This window comes from Ictidomys tridecemlineatus, chromosome 6, assembly GCF_052094955.1.
Source record: "Ictidomys tridecemlineatus isolate mIctTri1 chromosome 6, mIctTri1.hap1, whole genome shotgun sequence".
NCBI lineage: Eukaryota > Metazoa > Chordata > Mammalia > Rodentia > Sciuridae > Ictidomys > Ictidomys tridecemlineatus.
The window spans coordinates 22,593,126-22,611,911 of record NC_135482.1 but is presented as its reverse complement, the minus strand read 5'-3'; the positions used below and the strand labels follow the sequence as shown (position 1 = coordinate 22,611,911).

General features: G+C 36.7%; 1 protein-coding gene across 1 annotated transcript in view; it reads left to right on the top strand.

Moving 5' to 3' along the window:
- Positions 1–604: 604 nt before the first annotated feature.
- Positions 605–18,786, top strand: part of Cfap54 (cilia and flagella associated protein 54) — a 283,309-nt gene continuing 265,127 nt past the window's right edge. The window contains exons 1-5 of the mRNA XM_078052960.1: positions 605–1,648; positions 9,539–9,644; positions 11,763–11,906; positions 13,660–13,831; positions 17,528–17,586. Of these exons, the coding sequence (XP_077909086.1) occupies positions 1,029–1,648; positions 9,539–9,644; positions 11,763–11,906; positions 13,660–13,831; positions 17,528–17,586 (1,101 nt within the window). The 5' untranslated portion in view covers positions 605–1,028. The remainder of the gene's footprint in view (positions 1,649–9,538; positions 9,645–11,762; positions 11,907–13,659; positions 13,832–17,527; positions 17,587–18,786) is intronic.

The window sequence follows — 18,786 nt, the reverse complement described above, 5'->3', positions numbered from 1 at the left end:
ATTTCACTGCTTGCCACGAAGGTTCTCTGGCCATAATTATTACCTGCCTCAAAGAGCAAAATCACTGTAATCTTACTTCAAAGAATATTAGGGTACAGTACACATGACATATCATGCTAGTCTTACAAATTAGTACAGGCCCACAGAGCTTGCAAGAAATTAGGTCAGAGCTGGAAGAAATCAGGCTGTGGTCTAATAAGCTTCTTAATCTTGAATGGGAAATCAGGCTCCCAGGGTGTTAGGGTCACTGTTTTTCTTTATTTCTAAGTGTGAAAGAACTGATAACAACTTTTAGTGTTAAATGCCTGCTTCCCCCTCCCCCCCAAGCTACCAAATAATTGTGATTCCTCTATAATATAATTTTTGGCATTGCATAACTTATAAGGAAAGCAGTTTCCCTATTAGTTGAAATTGAAACTTTAAAATTTGACTGTCACTGTTGCCCATAATATGTGGGGAAAGAAGAACTTCCTTTGCCACCAATTATTTACCCTGAGGTCTGTAGTTTCCCCACTAAAAGTGAAAGTTTTCTAAGATCACTTCATACAATGCAAAAGTATTTTGAGAGTTATCACTTCAGATCATTAGTATAAATTTGTTAAATAGTTAAGTTGTATAAAATATATATTAATTTACAATATAGTGATAATTAGGACAAGGGTGAAATGATAATAAATAAATTATTATTAAAGGCAAATCATCATTTCCACAGTTTTAGATGTAAAGGGAAGAGAATGGATCAATTAGCACAGACTTTGGAGTCACAAGATTAGGACCTGGTTTCTGACGCTATGGTTTTCCTCTGACCTTGGTCAAATAATTTAACCTTCCTAATCTTTGATTTCCTAAACTGTGGAATGGAGGTACTAACAGAATCTTAATGGCAAAGTTGTCATGATGGTTAAATGAAATGTGATACTGTTTGTGTTTCATATGCTTATAACAACAACGACTGACATACGAATGTATGTCATGTCATCATTATGAGCAGCTTCACCATCACCCACTATTGTTATTAAGTGGTTAAAATGAAAAAAAGAAGTACAGTCTGGATTCGTGATGGTAAAAATTCAGCTGTAATACTCGCTGGCTCTCTGTTCCAAAGTTTCTTTCTATTCTCAGCTCATACAGCGGTGCCCATGGGCAACAGGACAAATAACCTTCAGAGCATCATTCCTTTCTGGATCCAGTTCTTTACTCCTCTGCCCTCCAGGGGCCGCTGTGTTTCCCGGAATGCGCGCGGGATGCTTGGTGGCCTCGAGACCGTCGCCAGGCAACCGCGTGCGTACACCCCGCAGGCCGGCCGGGGTCGCGTCAATATGGCGGCGCAGGGCACCAGCTCTAGCCCTCTGTCGGGCACGTCTGCCACATCCACGTCGCCCCAAGAACTGCCATCGACCACACCCCTGACTTCGACTGCAATTTCAGAGTCGCCCCGGGAGTCGAAGGCGAGCTCCCCGAGCCCGCAGCCTCAACGAGCCAGTCCCGAGGACCCGTTGCCCATCGCCGCGTTTTATGGGCCGTTGGACGCTAAAAACCCGCTCCTCGCCTCTTTCGAGAAGGAAATTCGGGAGTTGTTAGGCTTTATGAAGAAAAAGCAGGTTTTAGCGACGACGGCGGAAGAGAAGCACGAATTCCATCGGCGTTGGTAAGCGGAGGCCGGGCGCTGGGGAGGAGGTGATGCCCTTGAAGGCAGGTGGTGGCCCCTAGAGCCCGGTCAGCGAGGTGGACGCCGGGCCTGACCAGGACAGAGAAACAAAGTCGGAGAAGTGGAGATTCGTCGCTATGACAACCTGAAATCTTGGTTACCTGTATGTTGGCTTCCTGCTCAGGTCAAAATAAAAAATCAACACGGAAATGTTTCCTAACTCACCATTTGTTCTGTTTCTGAGTGTCCCTTGATGGGCTCCTCTAGGCTAATACTTTTTTCCTTGGACTCAGGGGTGTCACAACTTTTGATTTAGTGGGTGAACAATTTTGTATACAAAGATAAAGGAATAACTTTGAGGTGGCTTAGGTTCTCGAAGAAGTTCTTAATATTATGAAGCACGAAGTCAGTCATCCTGGGAACACATGCATTTTTATTCCCTTTTTATGTTAGTATTAGAATCACAGAGACTTTTTTTCGTAGACTTTGTGACTCATCTGCACATCTGTTTGCCTTTTTTTTTTCTTCTTGGATTCTATCACCGTGTTATTTCTGTGAACTGAAAACTACCTGTTTTTAAGATTCTTTCCTGTTTATGTTACCATCTTTCTTGGCCAAATACATTGCAAAGAGAACAGTCACAGATGTAGACAAGTAGCAACTACCAGAATAGTGAATGGTTTAACTTGCATTTTTTTGTTCATGCATTTAATATAAAGAAATAGTTTATTTAATTAATATAGTTTATTTATTTAATATAAAGAATATGTTTATTATTCATTTATGCATCTAATTAACTATTTATTGAGCACCTATCAGATGCCTTTCTAGAAACTAGGAAAACATCAAGTTAACATGATATAAAAATCCCTTACCTCATGGAGCACATATTTTTTTGAGTACAGCTATCCACTAAAAAATGTGGAAGTACATTAGTCTCCCTGATATATGGTTTTGCTTTGTAGTTTCAGTCGTCAACCATTACCTGAAAATATTAAATGGAAAATTCTAGAAATAAACAATGTATACATTTTAAATGCACATCTTCAGGAATACTGTGATGAAATATCACACCATCTGCTCTGTACCAACTGGGATGTGATTCATCCATTTATTCAGTAATATCCATACTGTAGCAACCACCTGCCCATTAGTTAGTAGCAGTCTAGATTATCAGATCAACTGCTGTGGTATCACAGTACTTGCATTCAAGTAACCCTTATTTTACTTAATAATGGTCCCAAAGTTGAAATGCTGACAATTCAGATATGCCAGAGAGAGTCATAAAGTGCTTTCTTTAAGTGAGAAGGTAAAAGTTCTCAATGAGGAAAGAAAATAATTGTATGATGAGGTTATTAATATCTACACTACAATAAGACATTTTGAGAGTAAGCACAGTCATATAACTTTGATATAGTATATTGTAATTGTTTTATTATTAGTTATTATTTTCATCTCTCTCTCTCTTTTTTTGGTACTGGAGATTGAACTCAGGGGCACTTGACCACTGAGCCACATCCCCGGACCTATTTTTTATTTTTATTTTAGGAAAAGGGTCTCACTGAGTTGCCTAGAACTTCACTTTTGCTGAAGCTGGCTTTGAACTCGTGATCCTCCTACCTCAGCCTCCTGGGGTACTGGAATTACAGGTGTGCATCACCTCGCCAAGCTTATTTTAATCTCTTACTGTGCCCAATTTATAAGTAAAACTATCATGGCTATGTATGCATAAGAAAAAACTATCACAAATATAGAACTTCATATTATGTGTGGTTTCATGCACACACGGGTGTCTTTGGATGTATTCCCTGAGGATAAGGAGAACTACTGTAAATGCATTTTATTAGGAGATAAATGCTAGAGAGAAAAATAGAGCAGGGAATGGGGATGGAGGATATTGGATACGTATTGCAACTTAAAATGGGATGACTTGGCCCATGGTTAGGGAAAGTCAGTAAAAGTGACTTTTTAGAAAAATGAGGACATATGGGAGCAGTTGATGAAGATTTTTGTGCAAAGAGTAGTCCACACAAAGAGAATCACAAGTGTGAAGGAAGTGGGGTGGGATTGTGATTGTGGAAGGTGCAGGTTTCAGGTAGAAGGGAGGTAGATGAAGGAATTTAAGTTTAGACACATTGAGATGTAACTCAACATTCAGGCAGAGCTATTATTAGGTAGATGGACTTTTGAATTTGGAAGTCAGAGGAGATACACATTTGGGATTTATCAACTTATTATTGATATTCAATTGTAAACACCTGATGGAATAGCTAAGGGAGGCAATCTACATGCAGAAGAGGAGAGTGAAACACTGAGCCCTGGGATATTCCTACCCTGACAAGTAGGATTGTAAAGAAGCCAGCAGTGAGTGGCCTAGGAGGTAGGAGGAAAACCAGAATGTGTATGGCATACTTCTAGCAAGGGAGAGAAAGTTTTCAATGATCACTGTGGCAAATCCTGCTGGTGGGCCAAGGAAGATGAGAACCCAGAATTGACCAAGAAGGGCACACTACATACTCAATATACATATATATCTTTAAATCTATTTGTTTTCTTGTGTATTGCCCTCCCAGAATGTAAGTTCCCTGGTGACTTGGGATAGTGGGTCTGCTTTTCATCATTTTACCACCAGGACCTACCTGGGAGTTGGGTCATAGTGAACATTCAATAAATATTTGGTATTGCAAGAATTCAAGGGTTATTATCCTAGTATTTTTAGTAATTCTGAACATTATGGACAGGAAAACAGTCCTGGGTCAATTTGTAAGGACACTGTCCCATCTTTAAACATAGTATAATAAAATGGCAAATGTTAAGGACTGGCCCAGACCAGCTTCTCATATAGTTTAGTGATTTTATTTATGCAACAATTTTTTTATTGCTTGCCCTTTATGTTCCATGAACTGCACTAGTCACTGATTGCCCAGTGAACAAAACAGATATAGGAATCTTGTTCAAAGAGTTGATAGACTGGAGAGGGAGATACTTTCAATGAGTCATTAAGTCAGCACACAAGAAAGTACTATGAAAGAACTATCAGGCATTTATATGTGCCAGGCATTGGACAAGGCTCTGGGGATGCAGCAGTGAACCAGACAAAAATCTGTGCCCTCCTGGAGCTTAGATTCCAAAATAAACATTAAATATACCAAATAGGTACTCTTTAAGGTAATCTAGAAATTGGTGACCTCTGACGAGAAAAAGAAGAGGAGAGGTTATGGACTTGGAGACAGGAGGTTGCAATTTTCAGTAAGATGATCAAAATAGATGACAGATATCTGAGTGGAGAGTTGAAGAGAATATGGTGGCAACTTGCATTCAAATGAATGGTAAGAGAGGTGACATTAAGGTGAGATTAGAAGGGTGCCTGAGAGTTGATCAGACAGAAAGATAAATGGAACAAGCATAAAGGAAAATCCTTGGCAGGAAAGAGCCAGGTACCCTAAGGAATACAGAGAAGCCCATTTTGCAGAAACAGTGAATTCAGGTACAATGGTATAAACTGAGATTACAAGAATAGATAGGGCTTTGGGATGTTTTAGACACCACTTTAAAGAGTTTGCATTTATCCCAAATGCAGTGGGAAATCATTAGGAAGTTTTCAGTAAGAGACTAACCTTACATAATTATGTTTTAAAATATTGTTTTGGTGATCATGTCCAAATGGAGCAAGAATAGTAGCATAGAGCCCAAGAGAGGTAGGAGTTGCTTTGATAATGTATTTGATAGACAACTATTTTTTTTCAAAGGGGAGAGAGAGAGAGAGAAAGAGAGAGAGAGAGAGAGAGAATGAATATATATATATATATATATATATATATATTTTTTTTTTGTAGATGGATACAACACAATGCTTTTATTTTTATGTGGTGCTGAGAATCGAACCCGGGTCCCGCCTGTGCCCCAGACAACTATTTTTAAAATCAAAACTTGTTTCTTATAAGAATGTTTGTAAGCATTAAAATATAAATTATAACAGCAATGTCATTAAATATTTGTGTGAACATTTAAAAAATATATTTTTGTTATAAGGAGATAAAATTTAGGTATTCTGTTTATACAATTGCAGTTTTCAATTTTAGAACAATCTAAATACCCAGTAACAGCTATAACTAATCAGCAATGCAAAGTCTTTAATATATTGTCTTTTTAAATGATATATATTCCACAGTGTATTTTATATTTTGTTTAATCATTATGTAAGCCATTATTAATGAGTAGCCTCAGCCTGAACTTAAAGAGTCACTAAAAAAATCTTTTTCCTATTATATAACCTTGATTGATTTGATAAAACTGCTTTTTTCTTTTATGAGTAACAAACCTAGTCATCATCAGAACAAAACTTCTCATCTGGAAGGTTTGGAAGCATTAACTATTTCATCCACATAATTTAAGAATTCTAGCTGGTTATATATTTGACTGGTTATATATTTGAATTCATTATATTTATTCTAAGCCTGAGGCATTTCATGAAGTAGCAAATCCAAGTACAAAAGGTTAAAAATGAACAAACAAAATATCTTTCCCTTTTAAAACTTCTATGGTTTATATCTGTCACATTATTTATTTGGCATGATCATTTATTACTGGTACACACATATATTTTTCTACCCCAAAATATTATTAAGCAGTTTATAAAGGGAGGAGTGCTTTGTGTTCTTCACTCAATGACCCAATTAGTATCATTTAATTACCCAAATGAATGAATTGACAGGTTTCTGTAGAGATTGTTTCATTAATATCCCAGCATGGACATCATGACTATCAGATTGTTCTTTAGTCCCTAAGTTTAGAGTCCTGTCTATATTAGTTAGATCAGGCTACCATAACAAAAATACCATGGACTGCTTGGCCTAAGCAAGGGAAATTTATTTTCTTATAGTTCTGGAGGCAAGAAGTCCCAGATTTCTGGTAAGGGCTTTTTTCTTGGCTTGTGGAAGGCTACTTTGCCATCACATGGCCTTTCCTCTGAGACAGCTTGGAGAGAGTCTAGGTTCCCCTACCTGCTTCCTTTAGATACTGAAACCAGTATTACAGCACCTTCATAGCTGAAGAAAGGCCAGATTCCAGTTTAATATGCCCAGCTGTCCAGATGTGGTGACATTTTTAGCTTGATCTGATAAGATGATCATGATCTTGATATAGCATAAATGTGTGAGCCATTTCATGTGTAATTTTTTATAGACAGCTTGGTTCCTCATCGACGTCTCTTCTTGGAGTTGTGCCTGATTTTATTACCAGTTTTTATCAGAATTCATTGGGGGATGATTTTGCTTTTGTTTCCTGACCAAGAATTGCTTGTTGCTGAAAGTCTTGTTAGAATACATGGTGAGGAACAGAATCAAGTACATGCATTGCAAAATGGTTTCTCTTCCTATAAGGGCATTAATCCCATTAGTGTAGGGTTCTACTCATATGACCTCATTTAACCTTAATTGGCCCTTCTCCAAATATAACCACACTGGGGATTAGGGTATGAATTTGGGTTGGGAGGATATAAACATTCAGCCCACAACATTCAGTTTTCTGGAAATTTATGATATGTTAAAGGAAATTTGGATTGTTCCTAGAGACATTTATAAATTCCAAGAGAGAGGGAAGGAATAAATGCTAACTAAATGAATTAATAAAATAAACAATGATCTGCTATCCTTTTAACTCTGACTAGAAACCATTTCGAGAATACTGTATGCTTTGTTTTGGTTTCATTTGGTGGAAGGATACATAACCTGAAATGGATTGACTGGATATTGGAGCCCTTAGCTCTTTGTAGAAGAGAATAAAATGAGAACAAGAAAAATTTCCCTAATTAGTCATTCTTTCAACATGTACTATTCATTTACTATACTGTGGCTGAGCAGATGAACATGTCATTGAGGTCCTTGTCCTCAGGGTTATTATTATTTCCTCTCTTAGGTTTATTTCTCATCTTGGGGTTGTGAAGATGAATTGTGGGGGGGAAAGCATGTAGGCAAAAGAGTAGCTAAGACAATATTGAAAGAGAAGAACAAATTGGAGGACTGATACCACACCATCTCAGGATTTATATACAGCTATGGTAGTCAAGTGTGATATTGGTGAAAGAATAGACAAATGAAAAATGGGACAGAATACATAAGGCCAGAAATAAATAGTCAGCTGATCTTTGACAAAGGGGTTAAAGCAATACAATGGAGAAGAAAAATAGTCTTTGAAATAAACGTTGCCAGAAAAATTAGACAACCACATGCTAAAAAATGAATCTAGACACAGACCTTATAGCCTTCACAAAATTAAATCAAAATGGATCATATGACTTAATGTAAAATTCAAGACTATAAAATTCCTAGAAGATAACAGAAGAAAATCTAGATGACCTTGGGTTTGGTGATGACTTCTTATACAACACCAAAAGCACAATCCATGAAAGAAAGAATTCATAATTTAGACTTTATTAAAATTAAAAATTTCTGTTCTATGAAAGACACTGTAAAGAGAATAAAAAGAGCCGGCACAGTGGCACATGCCTGTAATCACAGTGGCTCAAGAAGCTGAGGCAGGAGGATTGTGAGTTCAAAGCCAGCCTTAGCAACTTAGTGGGGCCCTAAGCAACTTGGTGAGACCTTGTCTCTAAATACAAAAAAGGGCTGGGAATGTGGCTCAGTGGTGGATTGCCCCTGGGTTCAACCCCCAATACAAACAAACAAACAAATGAATAAAAAGATATTTCATAAACTGGAGAATATATTTACAAAAGACATATCTGATACAAGACTATTATCCACAATATACAACAGATTCTTAAAACTCAACAAGAAAAATAAAACCAACCTGTTTTTAAAAGTGGATCAAAGACCCTAACAGACACCTCACCAAAAAAGATATGCAGATGGCAAATAAACATACAAATAGATTGTCTATGTCTTATCAATCAGAGAAGTACAAATTAAAATAATAATGAGATATCCTACATACCTATTAGAAAAACTAAAATCCAGAACACTGACAACATCAGATGCTGGCAACAATGTGGAGATGTGGAGCAAAGCATTGGTTGCTGGTGGGAATGAAAAACAGGCAACACTGTGAGAGACAATTTGGCAGTTTCATATAGGGTTATACGTACTCTTACCCTGTGGTCTAGAAATTATGCCACTTGGTATTTATCCAAAGGATTTGGAAACTATGTCCATATAAAAACCTGCACATAGATGTTTTTAACAATATTATTCATAATTGCCAAAACTCATAACAACCAAGCTATCCTTTAGAAAGTGATGCAAAAATAAAACAAATAAAAAAATAACAAATATTAGTGCTAAAAAGAAATGAGTTATCAAGCCATGAAAAGACATGGAGGAAACTTAGATGCACATCACAAAATGAAAGAAGTCACTCTGAAAAAGCTACATATGGATGACATTCAGGAAAAGGGAAAACTATGGAGACAGTAAAAATAAAGGGGAAGGGAGGGATAGATAGGGGAGCGCTGGATTTTTAGGGTGGTAAAACTGCTTTCTATAATAATGTTGAATACATAAATGGTGGATTTGGGGTGATAATGATGTGTCAATATTGGCTCATCATTTGTAAAAAATGGTACCAGTCTGGTGGTGGATGTTGATGGGGGGTGATGCTGTGCATATGTGGGGGCAGAAGGTATGTGGGAAATCTGTATTTTCAATTTTGCTGTAAACCTAAAACTGCTCTAAAATCCAGTGTATAAAAAATGCATACAAAGAGCTTTGATCAATGTCTGGCACATAGAAAGCAATAATTTTAACCATATATTTATTATTAACAGACACATTGGAAACACTTAGCACAAGGCAAGTTTTAGGAATTGCTTACTAATTAATTGAGGTTTCCAGCTGACTTTGAAGATGTTGTTTTATTTTATGATTTTTACAGTGCCACCTCTTTGTTTAATATCTGGACCAAATACGCCCCCCGGCTGCCAGATGACTATTACAACGAAAAGCTTCTGAAGGTTGGAGATAGCCTTTGTCAAATGAAAGTAAGTGCCGCTGGAGGAAAAAGAGCCCAGATGAAACTTATTTGGCTAATTATTACTTGATATAATACCATTCCTATTATACATGATTTTTTTTTCCTTAGGGGAAAAAATATGTGAATACATGAAGATTTTAGTGAGGCCCAGAACAACAACAACAACAACAACAAAAATGTGTTTGCTTTTTAATTGTGTAGTTAAAATTCTCCAGGGACAAGAGGTTCCTGAAAGGACAGGAGCCTGGCTGGGGATGGGAAGGAGCTTAGCTGGTCTAACAGAGGGTGTGGTAGGTGCACAACAGGAAGTGCTGAGTCATCATGTTCCACCTTATACAAAGGAGCCCAGACACCACTTCCTGTTGTTTTTCCACATACTGGCCTTGCCCAGGGGACAGCCTTCATAGCTACTGGCCTTGCTGTTATGTTGCCCAGTGTCCTGTTTAAATGACTGAGCATTTGGATGTTTTGCTGTATGTGATTATAGCTGTCATTCCATACATGCCCTATTTTCTGCTCAGTATTTTATTCCAAACTGAGTTTGTGCCCTATTTTTAGTTTCATATGAATGCCTGAATCTTGGAATGCTGTGGACCTGTGGACTTGATTTGATAGGACCATGTTGTGGCTGGGTTCTTAGTTAATCATAATGTGAATTTTCTCCTTAAGCTCTGGCATAGGTCCATATTATTCTAAATTATATGAAGAGTTAGACTAAGAGTTATTTTATCTAGAAGGGGCCCAATATGGACAGTTCAGTTTTCTCAATCTTTGGTTTGTCAACTTAACTTTCTTCCTCCATTTATATTTTCATAACTTCAATCCTTTTGGTCTGGGAGGCAAATTCACCAACACAGGATAAGATGTGGAAGAACTTTCCTAATAAAGAACTAATATCTGTTTTCCTCTGCCTAAATCAGAGATAATCTTAGTCCCATGTTAATGGACCATGGTCTTAGAAACTTGCAAATACAGGGTTTGGAAAACTATAAAACAAGCAAACAACAACAAACCCATCTAGGTAAGATTCTATTTGTAAACTATATTCATGTGAAGTGAAATAACAGTTTTGGTAAGAATTAGAAGGGAGTCCACCTCCATCTTCACAGCTGAATTTCTCAGAAGCTGTGATATGTAGCATAGTTGGGGTTGTTTAAGGGGTGTAAAGGAAGGTGGAGAGGGTATTTGTGGAGAGATGAGGAAGATGCATATCAGAAGTTGATAAAGCAAGTTGGTTAGGGTTGAAAGAAGCTAAGGATTCAATGTCTCTGACAGAAAGGCCTAGAGAAGAGAAGGCATTGTTAAATAAAAGGAACAAAGAAAATGTTTTATCTACTTTTCACTGATGGGAGAGTTGGCCACTGAAGGTCTTTATAATCCTGAAAATGAACTTGAATTGTATAGATTATTTTAATTTTAATAAAGATCATCTTGTGGAATACTCTTATTTTAAATGTATTTGAATTTACTATCTGAATAAAGTTAGAATGGGAAAGATTCAGAATTAGGGAGCAAATAACAACCAAATTCACAGGAATATAAACAGAACAGTGTTTGGCCATGGATGCCTCCCAAGGGGTTAGGTAGATGGACAGGCAGTTCACATCCAGGGCAGTTGCTTTTCCCAAGGCACAGAAGCAGGCGACGAAACTGAGGAAGGACCATAACAGATTCGTCCTTAGAGCACTGCTCACCTTCCCTGCTAGGAACTCCCAGGACATTTCTGCTCCATGGGTGACAGAAAGGAAGCATGTCTGTCCTGATGCAGCATTCACCCCTCCCTCTCTCCAGCTTTACTAGGATGTTAAGGCTTCTTATCTCCTTCTCAGTGTGTGTGGGTTACTACTGTCTGGTGATACTGGATTTCGAGTGTATGGAGATTTTACCATACACAAAGTAAGTATTCTCATCTCTGTGATCTTGACGGTCCCATGTCACAGTTGGCTTGTTAGCAGAATTAAATGAGATAATAACATACAAATGGCACAGTGCAGTGCTTGGGCGATGGTGATGGTAGTAAAAGTAGTGATAGTGATAATTAACATTTATACTCTTAAGAATAATATGAATGTTAATCTTAAAATGATATTTTTGAACTTTAATCAAGTCCTCTTTTTTGCTTTAGGAATACAAACTGGCTCTTTGGCAGTGCTATGGAAGATATCTTCAGCAGTTTTGTACCAATTTTGATGAGGATAAAGCAGATGCGAGACAATTCAAAACTGTCTTTTTTCCAAAAGGCTTTGGAGATAAAACTGCTGCACTTACAGTAAGATGAAAGAAATAGCTAAAATATTCACATTTATGATTAATTTTGTAATTATTAGTTTAGTTGGCAGCCTCTAATTTCATTTCGCTTAGTATGGCAACTGGCCATGTGCTATAAGGTGCTTAATAAATGCTTTCCAGGTTGGATGAGAAAGTGAACTCATTAAACTTTGTTAATGATACATTAGAGATTGTGTCAGTATAATCATTCATTCATCTACCAGACACTTATTGTTTTTATAACTCTATTTGTAGAGTACTTTTAGTTAACAAAGTGTCTTGGGAAACATACTTGATCCTTACAATAACTTTATGAGTTAGATATTGTTATTACCCTATTTTACAGAAGAGAAAAATAAAGCCTATCACATAGTTAGTATAAAAAAGTGGCTCTTGAACTCAAATGTAGATCTTTTGATATATAGTTGTATACTTTATTTTTATTATACCAATATTATTATGTTAACTGCTATTATTAATCTACCAGTTGAGCAATTACGGTGTGCTAGGTATTGTAAATGCATGTATGTGTCAATTACCATCTTGCAGTCTCATTACAATACTAAAAGGTAGAACTATTGGGCATTAAAAAAATTTTTTTTGCAGATGAAGAAACTTATTAGAAATTTAGAAAGTTTATCAGAGATTAAGAAGCCAGCCAAACCCACTCAAAGCAATGGGCAAGTTTGGTGTTTGATCAAGTCTGATTCCAAATCTATGGTATTCCAAATTTGATGACTATTTAAAACCTTAAAAATAGGGTGTGGCTGACTAATAACAAGTTCTTAAGGTGTGTTGGGGAACCACTGAATTGTTCCATTTGGCTGTACAGTAGGGCATACATATGAGAGTACTGGGCAATGTAGGGTAGCACCCCTTTGGGAGGAGAACTGAAAGCAAAAGTCTCCCCTAGCCTCCCTGTATATGTAGCTCTCACTCCCTCTCTCTGCAATTCATTTTCACACTTGTCAGAATTAATTTCTAAAGGATAAATGGAATCACTTTATTTCACTGCTTTTGACTTTGCCCTTGGGCTAAAGTCCAAATTCTTTGGAATGACATAGAACTCACCACCCCCATAGTCTCATCTCTTTTCGTAAATCTTTTTATCAAAACTCACAAAAGACATTGAATTCAGTGATCATAGTAGTTTCTTTAAGCATCCCTAATGCTGTGTGTGCCTGAAATACTTTTCCTCTGCCTAGAGCAGGGGCTCTTCTTTCTCCTCTTGAGTCCCTCTTGTAGCAGAGTGTGGCAAACAAGCGCACAATCAACATTTGCTGGATGGATCGTGTGAATGGTGACAATCATGTCTGCATTGATAGGTTATATATCAATATATCATATATAGGTTATGCATTGGGTGAGTTTACAGAAATTGATTTGATTCTATTTTTTAAAATTTTTTTTAGTTGTAGATGGACACAATATATTTATTCATTTATTTTATGTGATACTGAGGATGGAATCCAGTGGCTCACCTGTGTGAGGCGAGTGCTCTATCACTGAGTTATAGCGCCGGCCCTAATTCCATATTCTTGATAATAAATATTTTGTGCTTTTTCCCTTTTGACTTGACTAAGGAAAGCTTAAGTAAATGGAGGTTTTAAAGGAATTTATATTTCTATACTAATATATTAAACTAATTAAGCCTAATTGTTTCTGTATTAGTTTTTTTTATATTTTGAGAAATGCTTTCCTGGGTTGTGTGAACCTTATTCATATTCTTATTTATATTTTTCCATATATTTCAGTTTCATGCTTTGAGTGCCAAAAATATTTGCAATTACCAGCTGCTCTGTGATGCTGATGTCAACCTGCAGAATAAAGAATCTGTGAGCCAGTGTCTGTCTATCTTGTTCTCCTTAAGGCTCATCATGGAGGTAGCTCTCCCACAAGAGCACCTTTGTTGGATTATCTTCAATGGTATGTGCCAATCTGTTTTATTTTCCATTGATTCTCTCAGAAAGCTATTTAAATGCCAGGTTTGATAATAACTTATCGCCTTGTGATTTAAAACATGCATTTCATGATATGATGGTGGTAGGTTTTTAAAATCATTTGTATTACATTTAGTCTATCCTCATAAATAGGGACTTTTAATACATGATTTTAGGTTTCCCACTGAAGGAAGGGTCAGAGACTGAGGGGATAATCAGTTTTGTGTATATCAAAAGCAGGGACCACAGTTAATAAATAGGCAAGTGTAAGATCTTAGAGGAGAGATCAAGTGGTTACAGCAGGTTTGAGTGATTGTAACCATCATCCTTTATTGGTCTTCTGCTCAGACCTTGGCTAGTAGCTTTGGCTTTCTGTGAAGCAACTTCTCCCCCTAATTGTTTGTTAGTGAGGAGCTCTGAGACCCCCCCACAAATATGTATATTACATTTGTGTGTAAAGAAGTGAATCTTAGCTATAAAAAAGTAACATTTGTTTTTCTCTAAAGTTACATTGGGTCACTTACTTTATATTGTTCTCTGAATTGTGTGTGTGTGTGTGTGTGTGTGTGTGTGTGTGTTGTTGGATAATGTATTATTGAATGAAAAATAACAGTGACAGCGTGTTTGATGTGTGTAAGACCAGGGCAAAATAACTCTGAAGAAAATATATTGGATTTTCCCTCATCCCATGGCAACTGAAAGTATATCTCATAGCCTCTGCCTTCCTCACCCATTCCAAATAATGTTTTGACATTTTGATTGAAATTAAACTTCACATTTGCTCCCAGAGATGAGGCCAACTTGGATCAGATTTTTTTTGGCCCAGTTTTTGTGCCTAATCATCCTCAAGAGGATCAATGGTTCTCTTGTTTGCCGCTGTCATCTCTCTACCCAAATTACTCAGATCTTGGCAGGGACCAAGGGGCAGGAGCAGCGATCCAGCGCTCAAAAGGTGGTGAGAAGCCCTATCATTGGCCTGCTGGAGAGGTAGGCAGCATGAATCCCTATCTTTAGTCCTTTTAAGATCAGATCAGACACAAGTAAACAAATCCCTGAAAGCCTTTTACTAGAAGATTAAATGATTTCTGTATCTTCTATATTCTTTCCTTAGTGTGATTTTTATTTACACATGTGGTATTGTGGCCTAGACTATTCTGTTTCCTCAGTTTTGCCCAGTATGGTTTTAGAATCTATCCAGATTCCTACATGTAAATCTAATTTGTGAATTCTCCCTGTTGAATTGTATTCCAGGTATTCATACACCCCTCGGGATGGGCACCTGGTTTGCCCTACCACAAATAATTCTGAATGAATACCTTGCACTTGTCCTTTTATAGACCCATGTGAAGAGTCTTTTGGGATCTATGCCCATGAGTGTGATTGCTGGGTTTTGGGAGATAGACATACTGTTTTTATTTGTACTCACTACTGTCCCTGTTTTAATGTATTCATCTGAAATTTACTGAGTACCTCCCATAAACCAGGCATTGTCCTATGTGCTGGGGACACAGGAGGGGACAACAGATGAAAGCTCCATTCCTATGCTTGCTTCTACTGCAGGGAAATGATAAATCAAAACTAAATAGTGTTAGATGGTGATCGTACTATAGAGAAAAATAAAGGTAAGATAGAGGTGACTGGGGGCTGGGCTACAATTTTAAATAGCATGGTCAGGGGAGGTCTCCCCAGGTAATAGTTGAAGGCCTGAAGGAATTTGGGGAGTAAATTACTTGATATTTGGGGAAAGGCTATTCCAACTAGGGGATTAGCAAGTGCATAGACCTTAAAGTTTTGACAATTTAGAATTCAAGTAGTCAAAAATATGTTTAACTGAAAAGGTCAGACACATTTTGATAACCTTTATACTGAGACAAGTTACTCCATTTACTTCTAATCAGCTATTATATATACATAGCCTTGATTTCTTAAGATATTTAACTAATCCTGATTGTTTATGAAATTTGAGGAAGGGTACGAATATTGGATAGTATCTTACTTTTCAATTAACCTGAATCCAACTAATTTAGACTCAGATTATTTTCATGGTGACCATTTTTGGTGAAAAGGAGTCACAGGATCAGGCAATAACTCATTTTATGGATTTGGTGCAAAATAAAACAGAACAAAACAAAACCAACTTCCAGAGATACCCTGAGATCATAAAGTTTGGTCTCTTTTCTATGCTATACCACTTATTCCTTTGGCTTCTGAAGTGAGAATTTGCGAGCAAGGACAAGATCCTGAATTATTAAAGAAGGACTCAGTTATAGTTAGCAGCCATGAGGCTGGGGATACAGAGGGCCCTTGTCATTCTTGGAGGGCAAGCTCCTTAAGTTCCCCAGTTTCTCGTGTTTATTCAGGCTCCTGGCTTACACCTGAATCACATGTTTTGAGGGGAGGCATATGTTTCCTGTGCCTAGCCTTACATGATGACTTTTTTCCCCCCCTAGAAAGAAAAACAATTAATGCAGTTTTATTTTTAAAGATTAAAAATAGAATGGCTGACCTTGGGCTGAGCTGGTTGGGTTGTGGGCATGGAGTCTGGAGAGCTCTTCCCTTAGAAAAATTAAAATTATTGGTCAATAAAACCACATTGAGATAATCATTTTGGGCTTGAGCTGTTAATAGCCATGTAGTTTTTTCCTAGGGGGGCTTAGGTAAAATAAATAAATACCTATCATGGGCACAGCCACATTTTGTTTCTGAGTCCTGGAATGTTAAGGACCAGTTGCATTTTCTATGATGTTTAAGATATTATAAGTATTTTAGATTATATTCAGCATATTTGCTGCTGATTTGATTAAATAACGTTTGTTCTACTTACAGGTATATTTTAATCAAGGAATATGTTTTGGAGCAGATGCTGTTTTCTCAGAAGTTTTTAAAATTTAAACATGAACATAGGATTCCTAATGGTTGAATGTTGATGGTTATGAATTTTAGATCGTTTTTTTGGGAAAATATTTAGACTACTTGTCATAACTGCATGCCTTTTTAAACATGTTGCCATCTTTTGGGCATGTTTATTGCATCTTTGGCTTTGATGTACAGAAGAATGTATAGTGATGTCCCCCACTCCTTCCAACCCTGCACCAGCCTTCTCTCTTGGTGGTCTGATATAAAATCATACTTTAATGAAATGATATTTTTCATTAGCCTGTTTATAAGACATATTTTTAGAATGGGATAAATGTCTGTGAGACTGCAAATGAATATAATGTAAACTGTTATATGACTTTTAAATTATTATGAGTTCCCTTGTTGAGTTTTGTGCCATTTGATTAAATATGCATTCTAATTTTATTTGGAGATAAATCTTTAGTTTTTCAATCATAAGGAAACCAGGGGAAACAGTAACATTTCATATGAATTAATAAAAGCACAGTCTACATTATTTGTGCTACTATTCTTTTGTTTAGTATATTTCAAAATCTGAATTGCCTTCAAAAATGAGACTAAAAGATTCCTGTGTTGAGATATTTTAAGTATGGCCATATTATTTTCATGATTTTTGTCTACAAATGACAAAGAAAATTATGATGATTAACTCTACAGTTTTAGACTTTCTCATGAGATTGTTTCTTTTGGGGACTACAGACTTATTAAACCACAGAATTTATAATATACAATTTCCATTATTTGAGTATAAAATAAGTTAACATTTTTTTTTTGTTCCACCTAGGCACCATTTATATTTACACCATTTGCAGGAAACTGATGATCGTAGGTCAGTCCTCCAAGGTATGAAATGTCCTAACAAAGTATTTTTCCTTTACTTCCTATTTTTCTTAAGGCTTTCACTATACCATATATTGAATATAAAACAAAGAATTAATATAATTTAGTGAATACATATGTTATATGATTTATTGGTCTTTGTTTTACTTTAATATTAGTCATATAAAAATGTGGACAATAGAGTATTCATGAAAAGAAAGGTCATTCCTAAAATTGATAGGTATTCTCCAGTGTCTCCATGGCTGTTAGACAGTTTAACTTGTCATACTTGATACTGAACAAGGAGACCATCCCCTTGGGCTTCCTTGGGACAGTCCTATTTATGCTAGTCCTGAAGTAATTATTAATCGCACCCTGTTCAATCTCATAAGTGTCCTGGTTTAGATGATAAACTATGGCTACTCTATTTATATTATATGGTTCTTGGACTTTACTTATAGCCTACATGCTACTTGAGTGAACAAAAACCTAAAGGAGGGCAAGGAGACTTAATTTTATAATAAATTTCTCACTTACCAGTCCTCAGTGCTCAGTTTTAGCTTGAGGAAGTTGTTGACATTTCTGTTGATTTCCCTGAAATGTTGGTGCACTTTCGTCGGCAGGAGACATATATATTTTCTGCATTCATTTTCTAGTCATTTGGAATGTAGGCCAAGAAGGGTGAATATACTCCCATGGAGACCCTGCTGGAGCTGCTGTTGGCGTTTGAAACATTACTACTTTATTTTCCCTTATTGCTTGTGAAAGCTTATCCTGAATATTCTAAAACACAGGAGAGATACCTTTTTTCCCTTTAATTCTTCAAAACAGACAAGTATCTTAAAAGTCAATAACACTTAAAAAAAAAAACAAAAATGGAAGCAAGATATTTGCATGCTCAATAGATAACACGAATGGTATGTTCTCTTTCCGTTTTGTTCCTTGAGTTGAGAAGAACTTAGACGTCACTTGAACAAACTCTGGGCCAGCATTTTGAGTGTGAATTAAACTGAGGGAATACTGTCCCTCAGTATAATATAAATTTGGCCTACAGATTATTTGAGCAATTCCACGTTTAGTTCCAGTTGAGTTCCTAAAAAGAATTTGTACACTTCTGTTGCATTTGCTGTAGCAACAAATACTGCTTCACAGAAGCCATCATAGTTTGGTCTGCTCTGGTGTTTGCTTGCCAAAACTTTGAAGGGGCAGAGATATCTGTGCCAA